The sequence below is a fragment of the Prionailurus viverrinus genome, chromosome C1 (assembly GCF_022837055.1).
Source record: "Prionailurus viverrinus isolate Anna chromosome C1, UM_Priviv_1.0, whole genome shotgun sequence".
Lineage (NCBI taxonomy): Eukaryota > Metazoa > Chordata > Mammalia > Carnivora > Felidae > Prionailurus > Prionailurus viverrinus.
Genome location: NC_062568.1, coordinates 172,338,479 through 172,359,841, shown reverse-complemented (window position 1 = coordinate 172,359,841; position 21,363 = coordinate 172,338,479). Strand labels below are relative to the sequence as shown.

At 47.3% G+C, this 21,363-nt stretch overlaps 2 protein-coding genes across 9 annotated transcripts in view; both read right to left on the bottom strand.

Moving 5' to 3' along the window:
* Positions 1-1,246: 1,246 nt before the first annotated feature.
* CC2D1B (coiled-coil and C2 domain containing 1B) lies at positions 1,247-15,966 on the bottom strand. Of its 4 annotated transcripts, none has more exons than XM_047870990.1 (25): positions 15,747-15,884; positions 14,094-14,180; positions 12,672-12,816; positions 11,752-11,870; positions 11,231-11,389; positions 10,675-10,800; positions 10,341-10,500; positions 9,948-10,129; positions 9,711-9,786; positions 9,490-9,600; positions 9,277-9,407; positions 8,991-9,063; positions 8,652-8,788; positions 8,233-8,350; positions 7,973-8,148; positions 7,452-7,577; positions 6,864-6,922; positions 6,659-6,775; positions 6,210-6,283; positions 6,006-6,064; positions 5,725-5,776; positions 5,224-5,323; positions 4,969-5,059; positions 3,617-3,746; positions 1,247-3,344 (listed from the first exon to the last, which is right to left on the bottom strand). In XM_047870990.1, exons 2-24 carry the CDS (start codon positions 14,157-14,159, stop codon positions 3,618-3,620), a joined length of 2,586 nt encoding a protein of 861 aa, XP_047726946.1. In that variant the 5' UTR covers positions 14,160-14,180; positions 15,747-15,884; the 3' UTR covers positions 1,247-3,344; position 3,617. The 4 variants fall into 4 exon arrangements, 3 of the variants coding, with proteins under 3 accessions (XP_047726946.1, XP_047726947.1, XP_047726945.1); XM_047870991.1 differs by having other exon boundaries at positions 14,094-14,176; positions 15,747-15,858; XM_047870989.1 differs by lacking the exon at positions 11,752-11,870 and having other exon boundaries at positions 15,747-15,966.
* Positions 15,967-18,304: 2,338 nt separating this feature from the next.
* ORC1 (origin recognition complex subunit 1) overlaps positions 18,305-21,363 on the bottom strand; it is a 33,312-nt gene continuing 30,253 nt past the window's right edge. For 3 of the 5 annotated variants that reach the window (XM_047870992.1, XM_047870995.1, XM_047870993.1), the window contains 2 exons: positions 20,653-20,740; positions 18,305-18,707 (listed from right to left, as the gene is read on the bottom strand). In XM_047870992.1, the coding sequence (XP_047726948.1) occupies positions 18,516-18,707; positions 20,653-20,740 (280 nt within the window). In that variant the 3' untranslated portion in view covers positions 18,305-18,515. Of the gene's footprint in view, positions 18,708-20,652; positions 20,821-21,363 lie in introns of all 5 variants that reach the window. The other 2 variants (XR_007154778.1, XR_007154777.1) reach the window with 2 other exon arrangements.

Sequence of the window (21,363 nt, the reverse complement as noted above, 5' to 3'; positions counted from 1 at the left end):
CAGAACTCTGATTGTGACCTTCCCATAGACTCAAAGTACTCAAGAGCTTCTAAGGGAAAAAAAGTTGATGCCCACAGCACACCAGCTTGCAAAGATTGAGCCCTGGAACCACCACCCACCAAACCTGATAGAAACAGAAAACACTTAATAGGGGCAGGTATTCTGGGTATAACATCCAGCATGGTCTACATATACCTTAGAAGTTTAGAGAGTCTATAGGAGCTGGTTTGATTTTCCTATAGAAGTTGATCTTCCTGCTCAGTACGTTTTGCAGTTGTACCTATTTCTTCTGGATCAGTACAAGCTTTTGAATTCTCCCACTAAACAACAAGCTCTGGCCCTGCAGAGTCAAGTCTGTTCTCAACTATATAAAATATCCTTTATGTTTAGTAAAATCATCTTGTGGAGCTGAGCATAAAATAACCAAAGTTAGTTTACTTTTTCCCCCTTGTTTTATTTCTATATATTATATAAGAATTCTATCAAGTGGAGGACTGAAACCTCACGTTTCTAAATAAGTGATAATTTTCTAGAATATAAACTTAAAAGAATGAGATATAGAGATCTTTGTAAGGAAAAAAAGAATTGCCATTGTGGTAACTTACTAAATTTTTTTAAAAATTATTGAATTCTTACCAAATGCCAGGCAGTATAGTTTCTCCATGTATTTTTATTGACACTTTCTGAGCACTTGCTGGTCTCCAGGGCTACAGAAACTTTGCCCTAAGTTCCCATCTAATGTCTTCCATCATCCATCAGGAACCATTCAGTGGTTCCTGAATGCTGGTGGGCCCCAAATTTCAAAATGGATTTACTTCTATCATAACTAACCACTGGGGAATAATTTTTGCATCTAATGTGTTTCAGTCATCAAGCAATGTGAACACTGTTTCTATAACATGTTTGTGGTAGTGGTTGCTATTTTAATAATAATGGTAATGAGATTTTTAGGGACTGAATGTGTGGCCAGGAGGGCCAAAGAATAGAGCAGGAATGATAATGCCCAGTTTAGAGCTTGGGAATCTGAGGCCCTGAGAGGGAAGAATCTGTCTGTGATGGCACTGGACCAGGTGCAAGCTTCCTGGCTCTACCAGTCTCAGCCCCACAGTTTCATCCTAAAAGGAACTACTTTTACTTAAGGGACAAAATCTTTTAGGAGCTGCCCAGAAACATTTAGAAAACATGCTCAGAATTTAGAAGTAATAATGCAGGTTTCACAATGGTGCTGTAAGAAAGGGAAGTAATGTTAAAGTCACAAAATATTTTTGCCCTTTAATAAGATAAATTTCTAAAAAAATATTTTATTCCATATTTTGTTCATTTCAGTAATTCTGAAGAAAGCATGTCTTGCGCTAGATAGAAGAATTTAAAATGTAAAGCTATTTGGGTTGTGCCTCGTTCCCAAATGCCCAGGAATCACTGATCTCTGATGTTTGGTTGTTACATTAGGACAAATCTTGGGACCAGGAGGCGGAGTAGGCTCCTCCCACTACCAGTGACCCCTGCATGCCTTGGCTGCAACAAAGGCCTTTTAAGAATCTCAGTTTCCAAGTCCAATGGGCGGCTTTGTCTTGCCTTCCTTAGCCTGGAGGTTCTGTTTTCCAAAAGCAAAGGGTAATGAAACAGACTGAAGTAGAACAGGTTGTGAAGGGAAATCCTTGAGGCACAGAAAACTTCCTATCACATTGGAATAGGACATTTCTAGCACAGGCCTGGGTTCAGAAATTCCTAGGGCTGGTTGTTGAAACCTTTGAGGATAAATGCCACAGCTGTCCATGTGGCCCTCTTAGTAAGCACCATGTTGGGTGCAAACCCTTAGGGGAAGACTAGGTTGGGTCAGGAACCCTCCTGACCACCCCTCTTTGCTCTAGGTCACCTTAAGAAGCCCAACAATCCTTTTTCATTCTAGATTACTGCTTGTTTGACACACAGATAGGATTGCAATGAAATGTTAAATCTCACATCTGTGGAAATGTTGGTAGTTCACACATAGGTAAGTAAGACTGGCCAGAAAGCTTTTAGAAAACAGTCTTGTCATTCCTGTCCTGTTATCCACTAACAGCTCTACTCTTAAGGGCAGGAAGCATGGTCCAGCCCTATCCTGGGAAAAGACACATAAAAGCTCAATCCCTGAGCTGTGCTTATGCAATACTATAGTGACCAGTAAGCTGAATGTATTTGCTTCACTCGTAGCCTTTAAAAAATCTTGAGGAATGCTTTGTTGAACCTAAGTTAATGCTTCAAAAAAGGGGGGGGGGGGGATAAGATATTAAAGTTTATTTCTAAGAAATGCAAAATATTGCATTTTTGAATATTAAATCTATTGTAATTTACAAATCCCTCCATCGTCTCCATCCATTCAGAAAAAGCCAAAGGAGGATCTCTTAGGAAGGAACTAAGGGATTCTTCTCACTGATCCTCGGAAGACACAAGGCTTCCCCTTGCCCTCTCTCAAAAGAGGAAGCCATAGCAGCAGTTTCTGTCAATTAACAAATGTTACTGCCACTCCTGCTTTAAAAGTGACAGGGAACAGGGCTCTTATTTAGGACTTTGATGATCACTCTTCATATAGAGTGTAAAACCCCTATAATGAATTAGATCTAGTTTCTTAAATAAAAACGGCTACGTAAAATTACATACATATATATATGTATATGTGTGTGTGTATATATATATATATATTATTTTTTTTTCTTCTAGTTAACAGTCATTTAGTCTTAAATGCATGGACCAAACCCGAGATCCAACCTCACCCTTATTTCCCACCACACATTCCCTCCTCCTCCACTGAAGCTCTGGGAAGCGAGTGCAGCAGCAGTCAGGAACCAAGGCACAGGCACAGCTGGGGTAAACGGAGTCATGTGGGATAGGCTGCCACTGACTAAGCAGGAGTCACGGAACCCTGCCTGCACCCTAGGCAGGGGGTTTCCCGATCACCCTCAAGTTCTCCCATCCCTTAGTTAGATCTTTTAAAGGCACATCCAGAAACGTTGCAACTGGAGGCTGTGGTAAGCTCCACACAGTTGCCAAACAGAGGTTAAGGGGCTGTAAGACTCAGTCACAGAGCGATGAGGCTATCCTTGCCTTCTCTCAGCGGGAGGGGGAGGCAAGGGAAGGGGGGAGGGGAATCCTGGAATCCAGCCTGCTTTTGTGGAGGTCCAGGGAGGGGCCAGCAACAGGAAAGACCTTGCTGTGTGTCAGTAATGCACATACTTAACAGATCTTTGGTGCTTGAGTAGCAGCATCTTCCTATGTACAAAGGCTTCTGTAGCCAGCAGAGCTGAGAAAAGTATGCTCCTGCACACAGTTGCTGGCCTGACTCCTCCCCCAGTACTGACAATCTCCTGCACAAGGGCACAAAGCATACACAGTAAGTCTAAACCGCAGTGAATGTGCTAACAGTTTAGAAAAGATTTCCTGCGACAGACCTGGGAAGGTTAACTTCCCTTCCCAGTTCTCTTGAGGATCATGAGAAACTCAGCCCAAGCCCTACCCAACAGTTTTGCCTCCTAGTTGTCTTCACAGATGAGAAATTCCTACGTCTTCCCCCAGATAGGAGGGGGGTACTGGAAGGGTCTCTGAGGGCAGAAGTTTGAGGACTTAGATGGATGCCCACCTTATAGGCCTCTGGGCTCCAGGACCAGCCAGTTCTCAGTGACCATCTGTACATCCTGGCCACTCAGAGGCTCCCGCAGCCTCACTTTCACCTCCAGCTTGCCCCCAGTGGGCTTCCTTCCATCCAGGACCTGTGAGGACCACAGAGGGAGACGGTAAGTGAGATGGGCCAGGGGCTGGGAGCAGACCGCTCCCTATGCTCACAGGAAAGAAAGGAGCTCAACTGTCCTTCAGTGTCAACACAAGAGTCTCCATGACAATGCTGCCCTCCTGCTTTTTGGTGATTTTAGGTTAAGTCTTATAAAAACTAACATGGAAATCCAAAGAAGTGTCAATGCTCTAAAGAGACAAGAAACCCAGAGCTCTGCCCACTCAGTTTCCTCACAGTTCCTGGAAAAAATGCTCTGGCTTCATGCTATAGCCTGAAAACCACTAAGCCCAAACCCATACTTCACAGATGGCTCAGAAAGTAGTGAATGGTAAGGCTACGAAACCACCGTGTGGCAAGGTCAGGACTAGAACCCAGGCCAAGAGTTCCTTTCCACCCATCACACTGCTCCCTTCCTTCCAAGCAGGAGCCTGGGCTGCTAGAGTACAAAGCAGGACTACAGGCTCAAGAAGTCTGCCTGTAGTTGGGCAAACACAGAGCAGACCTGGCTTAAGAACATCCCCCCACCGGGCCCCCCCAAAGCAGGCAGGGAGTGAGGGCAGGCACACTAGAGGGAAAAGCCCTGGCCTACAAATGCATCAGCAAGGATCTGGGCTGAGGTCTGCCAGGAACACAATATTTGTGCTTACGGAACACCCTTGTCACTGGACATAGACAAGCTTGTCATAGACATAGCTTGTCATAGACAAGCTCTCAGAGTCCCTGCCTATGAAATTCATGTAAGTTCATACAAGTTTAAGGAGCTGTCTGGAGCCAATTCCTAAACACAGACTAGCTGCATTCTTGTGGGCCCCCAATCTGGAACTACCTCATCAGCTTTATGTCCAGAGCCTGTTCCACTTCTTCATGATGGCTAGACAACTGCCCCACCCACAACTCTGCCCCCCAAAACCTAGGAATTTATGTATGCCAAGTTGACAGCAATGATCAGACCCCTCAAGAGCCACCATACCTGGGAGCTTAGATGACTCAGAGTATTGTGGAAAGAGTATCACTGCTTCTTGTGATGCTATGAAATTTTCTCAGATCCTCTGAATCTCTTCATTTGTGAAACAGGAATAGCACCTAGTCTACAGCGCATTTGTGGGTATTTTTTCATTAATGGGCACAAAAAACCTACAGTAGGGAGTGGATGTTCAGTGAATGTAGGGTATTTGCCAAGTCGTCTGGTTTGCCCATCCTACCTCCACAATCTCTCTGATCTCACACTCATTCTCCAGCCGCTCCAGCTTCAGGTGGGCTGTGCCAACCAGCTTGTCACTTCTGAAGAAGGATCTGGGGAACCAAGAATCAGCAGGGTATTGGACTGGGAAAAGCAGGGAAGGCAGGAATGAGCCAGCTGTGCCCAATGCAGGAAGACTGAATAGCAATAGGGGCAGCAACAGAAGCCCTTCCTTCCACCCAGCCCATCTTGGTAATATACCTGACAAGGGCCTCACCCTTTGTGGAAGATTTCAAACTTGATTCCTTTGCTTTGGATCACCCTCCTGAAGCCCCGGTGGTTTCGGTTGATGTTTAGTTTGAAGAGCTGATCAAATTCTGCAATGGGAGAAGACAAGAAGTGGCGTGGGCTCCCAGGGATTTCCTGAGAAAGTGGAAAGAGAGGTCCAGAGTTGGCCTCCCCTCTCTCTGCCAGCAATTCAAAGGGACTGCATCAGAGGGTGGTAGAGCATCTAGGTCCTGGCCTTGAAAGTCCACTCAGACAATTTTTGTAGTCTTATTAGACACAGATTATACCAAAATGGGATTCAACTCCCATTTCCACCACCTCCTTGCTATGGGGCCCTAGGCAAGTCCCTCTACCTCTCTGAGCTTCAGTTTCCCCAACTACTTTTATCTCCCAAGTAAACCAGCTAAGAGAACAGATCTGAAAGCACTCTGAAAAAAAAAAATGCTGCACACATATCAGAGAATAAGAGAGAAGAGAAAGCAGTCCTCACCTGGAGAGTTTGTGTTCTTCACCACAGCTGTTTTGCTTTTTTGAGCCTGGTCCTAGAGCAGTAAGATGGGAGAGGTAAGGATAGCTTGAAAAAACAGCTGTATAGGGCAAAGAACTCTAGGCTAAATGTTGAGGGAAGTGACTTCCCCCTGTGAAGAATGTATCCAAGGGTCTTCAAACCGCTCCCTGTAGCCAGACCTCCCAGGGAATGCAGAGAAATTGTGCACAGGGTCCTGGATGGAAGATGGGTGTCAGGGGATCCTACCTCTCCCTGAACCTCACCGAGTTAGGGTAGTGGAACTCAAACCGCACAAAAGCATCCAAGTCATCAGGAGTCACTCCTATGAAGGAGAAATGAGAGTCAGGGTCAGAAGAAGTACCACGGAGCCTAGTGCTTGATATGGAGGATGAGCCAATGCCTCTCTATATTGACCGGGGGTGAAGTGTCTGGGCAACAGTCTGAAGTAAAGGTGGCTCTTGGGCTACCTGAAGGGGCTGGGAGGTTCATTCCCCGGACAATGATCAGATGCATTTCTGTGCTGTTGAGTTCTGAGAAGATCCTACAGCCAAGAAACAAGGAGAAAGCACAAAGTGAAGCAGGTGGTAGGAAAAGGTCCTCTCTTCCAGTGCCTGTTTGCCTGCCCAGTGGAGAAGTGGTCAGGAGAGTAAGCCCAGGGAAGCAAAGATTGTCTGGGCTAACGGTGGCAGAGCTGGTATACAGATAGATCTCAGACCTATATGACCTCCAGTCCAGAGTTCCTTCCACAGCCACCACCCAGCTCTGAGCTTCTCACAGGCAGGTAGCTAAGCCCACTCCTCCCAACCTCAGCGCCTATGGCCAGGCCAAGCCTGGGAAGCCTCACTATAGGGGCCTAAGTCTCCAGTCCCTTGTCCTATCCCTGCATGGAGCCACTGTTTCCCTTAGGCTTTGGCACCTCACAGTCTGGAATGTCTTCAACTCAAAGTGGTGGCCGGGAGGGTCAAGGCCCTGAGCCTGGGCCAGCTGCAGGATCTCAAGCTGCTTCTTACGGTCCTGAGCGAGTTTCTCAAACCTGACAGGGATGGGTGGGCATGTCAGCACTGTAGGGCTCACTTTCTCCTTCCCACCCAATAAGCCCCAGCCCGAGGCCTTGCACTTACCGGGTAGTCTCGGCCACATTGCCCTGGTGCATGAACTGCTTGGAGAACAGCAGGCACTTCTAAAAATAAGGGCCCAGAGTGACTGCAGAGCCCACAGTGGAACATCTAGGTTGGCATTTGAAGCCTGACTTCTGAAAGTCCCAACCTTCTTCTGTAGCCTCACCCCTCCTTCTCCCAACACCTACCATATCCAAGGCCACTGTTCCCAAGTTCCATCAGACTCTTCTGCCTAAGTTTTTGTTGTTTCCTTTCCTGAGGATAGCCATTCCTTTCCTGAGGATAGCCATTCCCCAAAATTCACTTAGCAAACTCCTATTTTTCCTTCATAAACCTAATAGAAACATCACTTCACAAGCAGACTTAAAGGCAGCAGTTCAGATAGATATACACATACAAAAATATACATCTATATCCATCTCCCTTGAAACTTTCTTCCTCCCGTCTATAAAGTACTTTACCCATTGTCACACAACCAGTAAGTGGAAGAGCTGGAATTTGAATCCAGGCCTATTTGATCTGGGCCCCATAACTTTACCCAAAGGATGCTGTGGGCACTGAAAGGGGAAGACAGACCAGCAGTCCACTGACCTCATGTTGCTCCAGAAGCATTTTTTGTAGCTGGGCATATACTTCCTCAGCTTTCTGGGAGAGTCGCAGGTCCTCATGGTGAATGAGGATGAAGTCACCCTCCTCATCCGTCAAGGGTGAAGGGACCTGCTCAGGTCACAAGGCCCCTCAGGGGCCCCAAGAGTCAGATTATTCCTCTACTGAGCCTAACAAATGCAGAAGCAAAACTAAATGTTTCTCCAGTTTCTACTAACCTCCAGTGATGGGAACTCATTGCCTCCCCATTCTATCCCAAGCTTTGCTCTGCTTTCCATTAGCCTTGCCATGCCTCGTCATCTCTGACCACAGGCAGCCCGCCTGGCCTTCCCTGGTCTCTCTTCGGGCAATGGGGTAGAGCAGCATAAGCAACAAGCTCTTTCTGTCTGCATCCTATCTGCATCGCATCCCCTCCAAGCAGCTGCTTCATTCACCGCCCTGCCTGTCCAGCCTGCCAATGCCTCCTCTGCCTGAGAAGTCCAGCTGCTTAAACAAGTGAAACTCACCTTGGAGAAGTCCACAGGTCGGCCAGCTCGTCGTACCTGGGTGATCTGAGCTTCAAGGCATTTGGCTACCCGCAGATGGGCTTTGGCCTGCTCCAGGTCCTGGCTGCGCTTGGCCTGCAGGGCTGCCCGTTGGTATTGCAGTTTCCGTGCCTCTAGCAATGCCAGCTGCTCGCGCACTGAAGGGCAAGGGATAATGGTTAGAATCATGCCTGTCCCTCACTACAGTCTTCACTCTTCCATCCCTCTTCTCCCCAACTCACCAGAGGGACTCAATGATTCCTTAGAACTCGAGGCCTTGGTCTCTGCCAGGGCACGGAATGAAGGGACCACAGGCTGTGCTGGCTTCTTGGCCACTGGGGCCTGGGCTGGGAGCTTATCCTGCAGGTTCCCGGGAAGCTGTCACACAGAATCTGTTCCCCACCCAGGCTCTCCTCCTAAGGCTGCACTAACTTACAGGGTTATGTGGACTGAACCAGGGCTCTGGAGTTAGACCTGGTTTGAATCTAGCTCTGCTAACCCCTAGCTGGGTACCCTTGGCTAAGTTTTTTCTCTGTAAAGCAGAAGAAAGCATACCTACCTCCCCGGGCTTGTTAGTATGGATAACAACAGGGTCTGGGTTTACCCCTCATCTGGGGTTTCCCCCCACCAGCCCCTGGAAGTCCCAGGCCCTGAGCCAAACCTCATCCTCATCCTCATTTTCCTCTGCTGGGGCTGTATCCTCCGAGGAAGCCAGTTTCTGGGCAGCTGCTAAAGTAGCTGCCACTACATCCCCATCAGTGCCCACAATGGGCTCCAGGCCAGGAATGGGGGGGAATCCTGTGGAAGAAAAGACAGCTGGGAGAGGATAGGTAGCCTTGGGGAAGCACAGGCTGTTGTGGGCCTTGGCTGGGTCTTCCTGGCCATGTCTGGGAGAGGTGGCTCCCACAGAGTAGAGGCAGATACAGGAGAAATCATTTCCCCTTCCCCCTTTCTTGCTCAGAGACCTCCTCAAAAAGCCCCTAGGCCAAGCCCCACTCACCTGGAGGAACAGGTAACTCAGCAAAGTCAACTCTCCGTCCTGCCCGGTGTGCTCGAATGGCATCTTGATATTGCTGCAAGGGAAGGAAGGGAGAACTTACAGTGGGCTGCAGTCTACAGGCTCCACACAGGGAGAGGAAGACTGAAAGCAGTCCTAGAAGGAAAAAGACCCCAGAGGCAGTAGGAAGTCCAGAAAGAGAGACAGATAGATGGAGACTCAAAGACCAAGACTAACTGCAGCCACAGAAGGCTGACATGGGGCAGGGGTTGTGCAGCTGTGGGCCCACCTTGGCAATGCGCTCATGCATCCGGGCCTTGCGCTCATCCCCACTGCCCCGGGCCTGGATGCCTGCCTCACGGTACTTGTTCAGTCTCTGCTGCAGGGCATCCAGCACTGTCTGTGGCTCAGCAGGGACCACTTGAAAGGATACAGGAGATGGTGTCAGTTCTGCTGCCTCTCTCCAGGTCCCCCACTCCACAGTCCCACCATCCCATCCTACCTGGGGCTGCTGGAGTGTCAGGGGCCATCACTGGCTGCACTCGCTCCACTGCTGGGGGTACAACTGAGGGTGCTGTGAGGGCCTTGGAAGCCTGTGAGAGGGGCTTCAGGTCTGGGGACACAGAGTAGAGGTGTAGATGGGGGTCCCTGGGCAGCCCCAGACCTGAAATTTCCCCCCAACCTCACCCTGAGCAGGCCCCACCCCACTGGCTCCATACTGACCCTCAGGTGCCGGGGGTATGGCACTCAGGTCCACATGCTGCCCCTTCTCCAGGGCCTCCAGAACTGCACCAAATCTCTATAATAGGAAAAGCAGATGTGGGCATAAAACCAGGGTAAACTCTGGGCTGAAACCTCCTCCCCTCCCTCCCTGCCCCCGACCAGACTTACTCCAGGTCACTGTGGCCCCCTATGTGAAACAAAGGCTTGAATACAGGGCCTCTGATTCAGACATCATACCTTCCCAATCCTCATGAGCTCTCGGGCACGGTCTAAGTCTCCAGCCCGCTTGGCATTCAGGGCAGCCAATTTATACTCTCTCTGTCGGGCTGACAACAGGGCCTGTGGGTCTGGGTCTGAATCAGATGGGGCAGAAATGCCAGGACTGCCCAAGAGGCTTGTCTCAGGTTGGCAGGGGTTGTCTATTAAGAAACAAAAAGGCCGAAGACGGGGCATGAGGGTCAAAGAAGGTACATACCATGGGTTCCCAGTGCCTACTGCCTACAGATCTGGCTGGCCTGAGAACCTTTCAGAGAAGGTGCATCTGATGACAATGGACAGTGTGGCAGGATGGGGAGGTGGGCCATGGGCTCTGACTCGAAACTAGGATAGAACCTAAAGGTCTCCAGATACCTGGCTCCATCATGAAGGGAGCTGGGGCATCTGCCTCAGGGTTCCTGTCATCTGTTTCCTGGGCGGCCAGCTGTTTCTTGCCCAAAGCCACTGGAGGTGGAATCTCATCCTCACTGATCTTCCTGCCTTTCCTCACAGCAGCCAGTTGGGACTCCAGAGTCTGAGAGAGAGAACCCAGAAATCCAGCCAGCCATCTTAGCCTGAACCCTGCTTGAAGACAGGCCAGGAATCCTTCACCTCCACAAGCCAGAGGGGAAGCGCCTCCCCTCTTGTTTCACCCACTGTCCTCTGCCCCACTCCACGCAGCCCTGCTCTCTGGCAAGGCCCAACCCACCTTTAGGCCACGTTCACAGCGCCTGGCTTTGGCTGCTTCACCTGCCTCCTTGGCACTGGCTGCAGCCTCCCGGTAGTTGTGGATCCGATCCTCCAGCAGAGCCTGCAGTCCCCGAGGCCCTCCAGCCTGTAGATACTTCAGTTCAGGGCATGGCCACTCCAGGGCCAGCTAGGCCCCTGCTGCTCCCTCCCTGCAAGGAAGCTGCCCCAGAAAATGGAGCTCTTGGATTCAAGGAGAAGGAAGAGCCTAAAAGCCTCAAGCTACGAGGCAAAGACTCACTGGAGAGGCCAGAGAGGCTGTGTCAGAGGCAAACACAGAGGCCTGGACAGTCTGTGGAAGCCAGGAAATGGCTGTAGGGGGTGGTTTGGGAGAACAGAGAGGCCTTTGAGGCTGGCCAGCCACCAAGCAGTTTCTCAGGCTTTGTCTCTGCTTGGGGCAGCTGCTGGAGGGCCCTGGGAGGGGTTATTGCAGCCTTCCTATGCAAACCACGCTACATGCATGTTATACACAGACATGTAGGGGCATCAAAGGCACACAAGATCCCTCCAGAACCTACCTGAGCTGCTGAGACTGAAGCTGTTAGTAGAGCTGTCTGTCCTGGAGGTTCAATGTTTTCCTGTCCCTTCTCTTCCTCAGAGCCATCTGGGCTGGCTGTCTTATCACCATCCAGTGGCCCAGCCTCCTCACCTTCACCCAGGACCTCCTGCAGCTCAGTCTGGGGAGACAAAAGTCTCAGGAGCTTGGAAGCCTCATAGCCATATACATGATAGGATATAAGAATAAAGGGCCTTTTCCCCACAGCGATATTTCCCAATATCAGTCACTGTGCCTAAAAGTCCTTTTTACCATTAATCTGACCAAGGAGAGCCTTGAAAACAGTAAACACTACAAATCTAAAAATCCCCAAATGCATAGTTCAGACCACACACCAAAGGGGATTAGTCTCACAGTGTAGTTGGGAAAATGGGCCCAAAAAGAGCAAGGCACTCACTCAACCTCAGAACACACGAGACAAACCCCAGGCCTCCTCCACAGGTTTGACCACAGAGCCCTCAGACACAAGCCTGGCAGACGCACCAGCAAGTCTGCATCGTCCTCCAGCCCTTCCTCCTCCTCCTCCTCTTCCTCCTCCTCCTCCTCCACATCCCGCATACAGTCTGCAGCCAACTTCTCAATGTGGGCCATAGGCAGGGGGGCTGAGGGAAGAGGGTTACAGAAGCTCAGGGCAACTCAGAAAAAGTCCATGAGGAGTGTCTTCAATTCACTGTGACAGCAAGACACACCCAGGTAGAAATCTTCCTTCCCTTCCACAGCCAAAGTCCCACCTGGAAAATTCCTGCTCTTCCTTTGTGACCCAGCTCAAAAGACCCTCAGCTGGGAAAGCTTCCTGGCTCCTCCAACAAGCAATAAGCTGTTCCCTTCTTGGCATTTTTGTGTTGTAGTTATTCATAGACCTGTCCATCCATTCCCCCAACCACACCTTTCACATATGTAAGATTTTTAACATCCACTGAAGCTTCACAACAATTATGCAAGATAAATAATATGATCTCCATTTTAAAGAATGAACTGATAATAAAACCAAAGATAATCTTCCTAACAGTGCAATCCTAGTAAGGGGCAGAGCGATGACTCAAACCCAGGCTCATCTAATCTTTTACTTACACATTTGACACAATTTCTGTGAATTTATTATGTGCCCAATGCAGTCCATGCTGAGCCCCTCCTCTATACTGGGCCCTGGCTACATCTAAGACAGAGACCTGAGTCAGAGAATCAGACTGCTGATTGTCCACAATGGGGAGGGGGGCAGTAAGAGGAGTGAGCTTCCCTTCACACAGGGGAAGATGGCCTCTTGGTGGGAATGCTGCACAAGAATGGATATCAGAAGGACCAGGATATCTAATGGGCTCCTGTCAGTTGTGAGGAGAGAACCTCTCTACCTGCCTGAACCCATCTGGTCCCAGCACTGAGCCAGCCCAATGACACAAACTCACCCTGCCCCTTGGGTGCTGGCTTCTTGTCAGTGACCCCTGCTTCCCCTGTGAGGGCCAGTAGTTCAGCCTCCAGGTCCCCATCATCTTCAGTTTCCTCCATCCCCAGCAGCATGTCCTCTGGGCTGAATTCCACAAAGAGCCCGAGCTGAGAGCAGAGAAGGGTTCTTAGGAACCATACCATGAGGCCCAACCCCAGGGCCAGTCTCAGGCAGTCAGTGACTCCTTCACTGTGTGTGAAGCCCAATGTGCAAATAGGGAAACTGAGGCCTGAAACATTAGCCTTTGGAACAATTATCTCCCTGGTGACTATAAAGAACCCAGTAAGACTACACTGCCATTATTATTACTCACAACATAATAGCACTAGATGCCAGGCACTGTACTTAGCACTCTATATAATTATTTTCATTAATTCTCACAATCCTGAGAAGTAGGTCCTATTTTATTTTAATTGCGGTAAAACATATCTAACATACAAATTATCATCTTAACCATTTTTTTTAAAGCTTTACACCCAACATGGGGCTTGAACTCAGGATCCCGAGATCAAGAGCTACCTGCTCCACAGACTGAGCCAGCCAGGTGCCCCTCACCTTGACCATTTTCAAGCGTACAGTTGAGTGGCATGAAGCCCATTCACACTGTTGGGCTACCATCACCATCATCCATCTACAGAACTCTTTTCATCTTATTAAACAACTCCCCTCTTCCCCCTCCCCCTGTCCATTACCATTCTACTTTCTGTCTCTATGAATTTGACTACTCTAGGAAAAGGCAGTCCTATTTTTATCTCCAAGTTCAGATGAAACTGAGACAGCCTTGTAAGTGGCAGACCTAGAATTTAAAAATAAAGGTCTTATGACTTCAGTGTATGCTCTTTATCCCACAACCTCCCTTACTCACCTCTTTTAAGACATTAAGAATGGACTAAGAAGTTTCAGGACTTGGACCCAGAAGAAATAAAGGGAGCAGATTAGAGAATAGACTTCTGTCTCCCACCTGGGCCACAGCCCTGTGTCCCTAAGCAGCAAAACTCTCCAGGCACAGTCCTCAAGCCCTGGTATCCTTGGCTAGCAAGCAAAATCATGGCAGTAAATGAGAAACCCATAACAGTGCTGACACCCCATCAGAACACCCTAAATTTGGTGGTTCCTGAATCCTCCAGATCACTCATAGGGAGATGGCCATGGCAGGAGGATGCCTGGGTTGAAACACAAAAGAGTTCAGGCCTCATCTCCCACAGGTGGGTGGCAGGGGCTAGTCACAGGGTCTCTGCCAACTGTAGGAGGAACTGCTCAAAGTCTCTGCACTAATGGGGAAGTCAAACAGGTGACCCCGTTTGCCCAAGCTGTCTAGAGACCATCCCCCACCCCCACCCCCAACCTCAGGCTGAGAAGTGAAGGAGGCTGTGTGTGTCCATACCTGCTTTGCAGCTGCCACACCCTGACCACTGGCCTGAGGGCCTTTCCGAGGTCTTGGCCCTGGCATCTCGACAGCCTAGACACCTGTCTGGCGGGGAGAGGAAGAGACTCAGACTGGAGCAGCCTATAAGCCCCACCTCCAATACTGCAACCTTGTGGTAAGGTGTGGTTATAGTAAACTCCCAGAGAAAAAAGGCAATGTTTAACACCAAAGGATGAAATACTAACTCTGGAATCATAGCAATGAAGCAAGCAATATGGGAGATGGAAGGGATGGGACCCACCTGTTAATGGGTTTAAGCGGGGAGTGTGGACACACAGTAAAACTTACTGAACTGATTGACCAATTTGGATTAAACCCAAGAGGTTGAGTGAGGGGGAGTGGCATAGGAAAGTAGATTCAGGAACAGGGCTGGTACAAGCTGGGTGGGATTCCAAAAGGCTCTAAAACTGTGCCAAACATGGTAGCCATCTATGGCTTTTAACTTTAAATTAATTAAATAAAATTTAAAGTCCAGTTCCTCAGCTGGTGGCTACCACTGGCCAGCACAAACACTGAACATTTTCATCACCACACAAAGTCCTAATAGACATTCTGCTCTAGAGAAATCTGACTCAGCATTCTGATTCAGAGATCTCACAACCTTTCACAGGAGTATGTGAAAATCTGTGCTGGGCACTGGGAGAGCAGGAATGAATCTGACATGTCTCAACCCTCAAAGAACATTTACATGGTGGGGACAGCCTCTTCAGTGGACAAAAACCGCACAGGGTAGCTCCAGGGAACCGGGATCCCCAGGAGTGGCCAATTATCCAGCACAGACAGAAAAGGCATCTTAGAGAAAGTGATGCTTGTGCTGCCTCATGAAAAAGTTGGAGGTAAGGAAGGGGTATGGAATTCCAAAAAGAGGGAACAACCTGACACTGGTTCTAAGGTGAGAAACAGTGTGGTCTCCACAAGAAAGCTGAAGACCTGGGATTACTGGGGCATAAAGTGTGAGACAAGAAATGGCACAAGCGAAGCTTGTAATCTCTACAGGGGGCAAAACAGAAAAACCTTTACGCCTAAAGGACGTTTGGCATTATCCTGAGGGCAGTGGACGTGAAGGGACCAGGTCAACGACTCAGAAACTCCCGCTGGCGAAAGAGGGGAAGGGGTAGGAGGAGAATGGAGGCTGGAAGCCTTCTCGGTACAGAACATCTCGCAACGTTCCCGCAAAAGAGGTGAGCAAAGGGAGCACGGGAGGCAGAGAAGCGGATGGATTCCACCGTCAGAGAGTAAAATCAACAGGGCTCCGAGGTTAACTGGATGTAGGCGCACGGGATGGGCCGCTCAGGGTAACTCCAAGCGTCAGAGTTCACTGACTTAGGTGAATGGTGGGCCGTCACCTGAGCGGGGGGCACGGAGCGAGCGAACTTGGGGAAGAGACGAGGTCAGTCAGACATGCCGAGTCTGCGGCTCCGGGGCAACGGGTAGGGCCGTCGGTGTTGGGCCCAGATTCTGGAGAGAAGCGGATAGCGGAAGCCACAGGGGAGGCGAAGCCGAGGGACCCCACTCCGTCGCGGCAGGACGCACAGCCCTGCCCGGCCCCAGGCCTCCATCTCCCCCGCCGCCCGGTATCTCCCCTCGCCGAGGGGCAGGTACGCTGCATACCTCGCGGCGGATCCAAAACCTGCCCGGGCCTTATCCACCCGGCTTCGCCTAGGGCTCCCGCGGCCCCCGGGCGGCCGCAGTGGCAGCGGGTACAGCTGCTGCCGTGACAGGAAGCGACTCTGCGGGAGACTGCTCGCGCCCTCACACGTGACTCCGCGGCCCGTAAGGCGCGCACTACGCATGCGCAATATGAGGTGGGCGTGACGAACCAACAGGTGACTCTAAGGGCGAGGTTTTCCAACGCGCAGGCGCCTTTGGGCAGGTAGGGCGAGGCTTGCGGAGAGGGTCGTTGGTTGGTGTTGGGTTGTAGCGCTGAGGGCGCAAATGCAGTAGGTTCGTCCTCTGCCTTTTGTATTTACAAGTTCCTCGCTATGCTTCCTCCCCTACACCCAGTATGAAGCTCCTGGGCGCACACTCTCCAGACCTACATGGCCTCACGCCCTCGCCCCGCCCCACTCTGAATGGAGGCGGGGCTTGTTTGCCACCCTCGTCAGTGTTGTCTTTGTAAATGAGTCTAGAGAAATAGAAATGGGGCTCACCATTTGTTTCCTAATCATTCAGCAACTGAATGTACCTTTTCCAGTCAGAAGGCGGGTTGAACACCTAAGATAAGACTGGCAGTGTTCATTGAACCTCTTCATGAAGTCGCTTCAGTTTAAAACCGAGATAACGCCTATAACCAGCAGGGCGATGAAATGGCGGGTGGATGGGGCGTTAAAGAGAATCTTCATCTTAAAATCTTGCAACGCGCACCTGCCTAAATTCCAAACTTTTAAGCTATTACTGTTTTGCGGTTTGTAGTTAGAGGCTTAAAAAATCTCCCAGTTTTTTTGGACAAAGGGCTTTTCCATCTCCTTACTGCTTTTGGGTGATTTTCCAAGGAGACAGTCTTTACCACTTTAAAACTGAAGTTTCAAAAATTAAAAAAGTTGAAGTTTCACTCCCATATTTCTTCTCATTAAACGTTTTATAATGAAATATTTAATATATACACAGATCTACAATATTTGCTTGAATGCAAGCTCCATAAAAGCATAAAATTCTCCCAAGTTCTCTCCGGTGCCTAGAGCAGTGCATGCATGGACATGGTAGGTACTCAAAATAAATAGTTCCTATTTTTTGTGTGAATTGACATAAATACGAGGGTGCCTACCACAGTTTAAGAAAAAAAACCAGTACAATAGAGTGGAAAGCTGAGCTGTCAGCATATAGCCCGCCTTAGGCCTGGAATCCATAAACTGTGAGCTCATGACCTGAGCCAAAGTCTGACCTTAACTGAGCCACCCAGGTACCCCTACAATGAACATTCTTGTACACAACTCCTGGGGTACACATGTTTTTTAGGGTAGGAGTGGGATCACTGCCTCATAGGATTTCTGCATTTTCCATATTAGATATTACCAAATTATGTCCAAAGTAGTTTCAATTTATATTCCCATCAGTGGGGCGTTTGGGTTCCAGTTGTTGCCTTATTGTCATGGAAACCTTCTCTAAAACATGTGGAAATGTTTTGGCTTGCAAGTCTCATTTACTATGTTGCCATTTTTTTTGTCATTCAGGTTTCTTACTTTGTAGATGACTCATTTTTCCTTTTTATTATGTAATTCTTCATTCTGATACGGATCCTCCTTTATATGCAGTTATAAATATATGTGCATATTTTTTCCTGAATTGAGATTTGCAGATATTCTATTTCACTCATAAATATTTCATCATAATTCTCCTAAGAACAAGGGCATTCTCCTACATAACTACGGTATTTTCCACTCACAAAGTTTCACATTTACATAATACTTACATAATATATAGTCCATAGTTTTGTTTATAATAGTATCTCTTAAGTCCACACCCAATCAAGTTTCACACAGTACATTTAGCCATGTCTCATTTCCCTATTCTCCCATGGTTTTTTGGTCTTTTGTGATACTATTTTTGAAGAGGAACAGTTGCTTTGTGTAATATTTTCCCCCAATTTTGATTTATCTGATAATTTTCTCATCAGCAGATTTGGGTCAAACACTCCTGGCATGATTATTACATCATAAGGAGGTTTTAGATGTCCGTTCCACTGTTGGCTGGAAATATAAATATGAGAATTGCAAAGTAACACAAAAAACCCTGCCAAGATTTTGACTGCAATAGATCTGTATTTAGAGATTAATTACATCTCTTTATTACATATACTTCTTGATACCTTATATTTTGTGCCTTCTAAGTTTATTTAAATATTTGTTTTTATGATAACTTTTAAAAATTATATTTTCTAGCTATTTGCTGGTATGGATTATTTGTCACTGGTATTATTTCCAGCAGTTCTTTTTTATAAGCCAAGTTTGTTATATTTACATTGTTAAAAAGATACATGACATACAGTAAGTCTTCCTCTAATCCCTGACCATAGCTATCTAGTTCTTGTCCAGAGGGAACCAATGTAACCAATTTCTTACATATTCTTCCACAACTATTTTATACAGATACATATAATTGTGTATATACCACCTTACCATTAAGTAAATGGCAGGGCCACTAACAAATAAAAATCACAAGGAGGGCTTATAGTAGGAAGGATGGTTTGGTTTTATAATCTGATGTTTGTAATGTCTGCAAACTTCTCAAACACTCTAGAAAAAGCAAATTATTTAATGGAAAATTCCAAAATACATGACAGCCATTTCCATTCAGTATACTTTGCTACAATTTGATGTGCTTAGAAAAAGGAAATCAAGCTCTTCGAAAACATCTGATCACAGTCCTTCCTTGTGAAGTTCTTCACTCCTTCAGCGCGTACAGCACATCATCCTGGCTGACATTGAGCCGCACACGAAGGAGCAGGTCATTCCTGCTGGACTCCACAAGGAGAAGGCGACAAGAGCCTAGATGAGAGCACACTGCCATTGTCTCCGACATGGTAGGGTACGGAAGTCCCTCCATTCTGCACAGTGCCACGTGTTGACTGTATACCTAGAAACAAAAAGCAAATCTGAGGTCAAATGTCAGAAAGTTTAAGAGGAAAGGTAGTCCTGATTCTGTACCTGATCATTTATTTCTTCTTTTAGGAAAGTCAGACACTTCTTGTCCAGGATACTCAATACCCTGAAAGCATCAACAGGTGCCCCAATGGGGCACAAATGCAGGGGCAGAATGCTATTCTGGCTTTGGAATCAGAGCAGGTCTGAATCCTGATTCTACCATTCACCTAAATATGCAACCCTGGGCAAGTGATTTCACTTTTTGAGCTTCAGTTTTATCTATTAAATATACTGCCACATCCCTCATGTGTTAATGGATATAAAATATCTAGTAATTGTCACTCATACAAACAATCCTAGTCTCCAGGGAGAATTGAGAGTTCCAATTGAGATTTTCATAATTCAGGTTAAATTTTACTACAAGGGTATTTTCCTTAGCAGATAATAGCACACAGGTACTAAAGCATGACCTCTGGAAAAGCAGAAAGGTCCAGGAAGAATGCTGCACAAGACAGGCAGGAAGATAATGGGAAACAGATTCCTAAAGCGCCCCAGTGTGTCAGGCAAGTCTGAAGCACTTCCTGGTCACTCTTATTCTATTTATGAATCACCCCAACCCCCACTCCCATCCAGGCTGGGAGCTTCTCAGGAGCCAGGGATATTGACCAATTCAGCTCAGGGTTCCTGGATCACATCACAGGATTGACACACTGCAGATGTTCAGGAAATGTTTACAAACTGAAATGAAGGCTGCTTTCTACAGAAGAGCTGTCTCAGGCCCTAGAAGAACAATAATGGGCAAACATAACCAACACCTAAATGTTTAAAACAGAATTTAAAGAAAACGTGAAAGGAAGTAAAGAAATAGCTGGAAGGAAAATGTCTTCCTGACCTCTCCATTTGTATGTCTAAAACATAGTGACACACACACACAAACATATACACTCCCAGGTATACACTCAAACACCTTCAATAATATTTTAAGGCAGCTCATTACCTATGGACACTAGTTTTCAACAGAACTCTAAGGCACATGCCCTAGTGATTCCTTTTACTTGATACACTTGAAACTATGCTCAAAGGAGGTTTGGATTGGTCTAATTTGTTTTTAAAATGGGTCATTCTGGGGAGGCCTGGGTGGCTCAGTCCGTTAAGTGTCAGACTCTTGATTTTGGGCTCAGGTCATGATCTCATGGTTCATGAGATAGAGCACCATATGGGGCTCTGGAAAATGGAATTTTCCATTAAATTAAGATTCTCTCTCTCTCCCTCTCTCTACCCCTCCCCTGCTCATATTCATTGGTCCCCTCGCCCTCTCTCTCTAGCACATAAAATAAATAAATTAAAATTAAAGAAAAAAAATGGGTCATTCTGAGAGCCTTATCCCCACCACACAAGCTTTATTAGGGCAATATCTCTTGTTCCTACTCATCTTTAAATCTCTTACTCCTGGGGCGCCTGGGTGGCGCAGTCGGTTGAGCGTCCGACTTCAGCCAGGTCACGATCTTGCGGTCCGTGAGTTCGAGCCCCGCGTCGGGCTCTGGGCTGATGGCTCAGAGCCTGGAGCCTGTTTCCGATTCTGTGTCTCCCTCTCTCTCTGCCCCTCCCCCATTCATGCTCTGTCTCTCTCTGTCCCAAAAATAAATAAACGAAAAAAAAAAAAAAAAAAAATCTCTTACTCCTAAAACAGTATCTGGCACATAGTACTCCTTCAATCTAATATGCAGAAACCAGTTGCTAAAGGTCTCTTCTCATACAACTAAATAAAAATATCACATAAAAATAGGTGTTGGTCTGATATTCTGTAACATAACAGGTTGGCACAAATAAAGACTAACTGTTACACAGTGATTGAAATTCCCACCCATTTAAGAAACACCAAAACCAAAATCTAGAAGGATTTGGAAAAAAAAAAAAAAAAAAAAAAAATCACTTACCTGTTGAAATGTTGCTTCTTCTAGTCCTGATCGGCGGAACTCAGCAAGTATGGCTCTCAGGAAACTCTGTTCCAGAACAGAGGAGTTTCTCAAAGAAAATGAGATGTGAATTCTCATAAGTGGCTATACCACCAGCCCAGAGAAAAGTCAAATATTAAGTTTTTCTGTCTTTAGAGAAAAGAGAAGAAAAAACTGGGAAATACTTTCTCCTATATTATTCAGCAAGTTTTCTCCTACCCCCTAAAGTTTCAAAATGATATAGAAAATGCCACTTTGGAAGCCAGGCAACACAGCAACTGTATCTGGAAATACATCAGCACACTCATTTCATGAGCAGAGTGTATCATTCAGTGTAAGAGGACTAGTCCAATAGCACTTTACTTCACTCAGTAAGTGGTCACAGTTCTCCTCCTGTACGAAGTTTGCATTTCTTTAGTTTTTCTTTTATTTATTTATTTTTTTAACGTTTATTTATTTTTGAGACAGAGAGAGACAGAGCATGAACGGGGGAGGGTCAGAGAGAGGGAGACACAGAATCTGAAACAGGCTACAGGCTCTGAGCTGTCAGCACAGAGCCTGACGCAGGGCTTGAACTCATGGACCGTGAGATCATGACCTAAGCTGAAGTTGGCCGCCCAACCGACTGAGCCACCCAGGCACCCCTCTTTTATTTTTTTTAAAAGTTTTATTTGGGGTGCCTGGGTGGCGCAG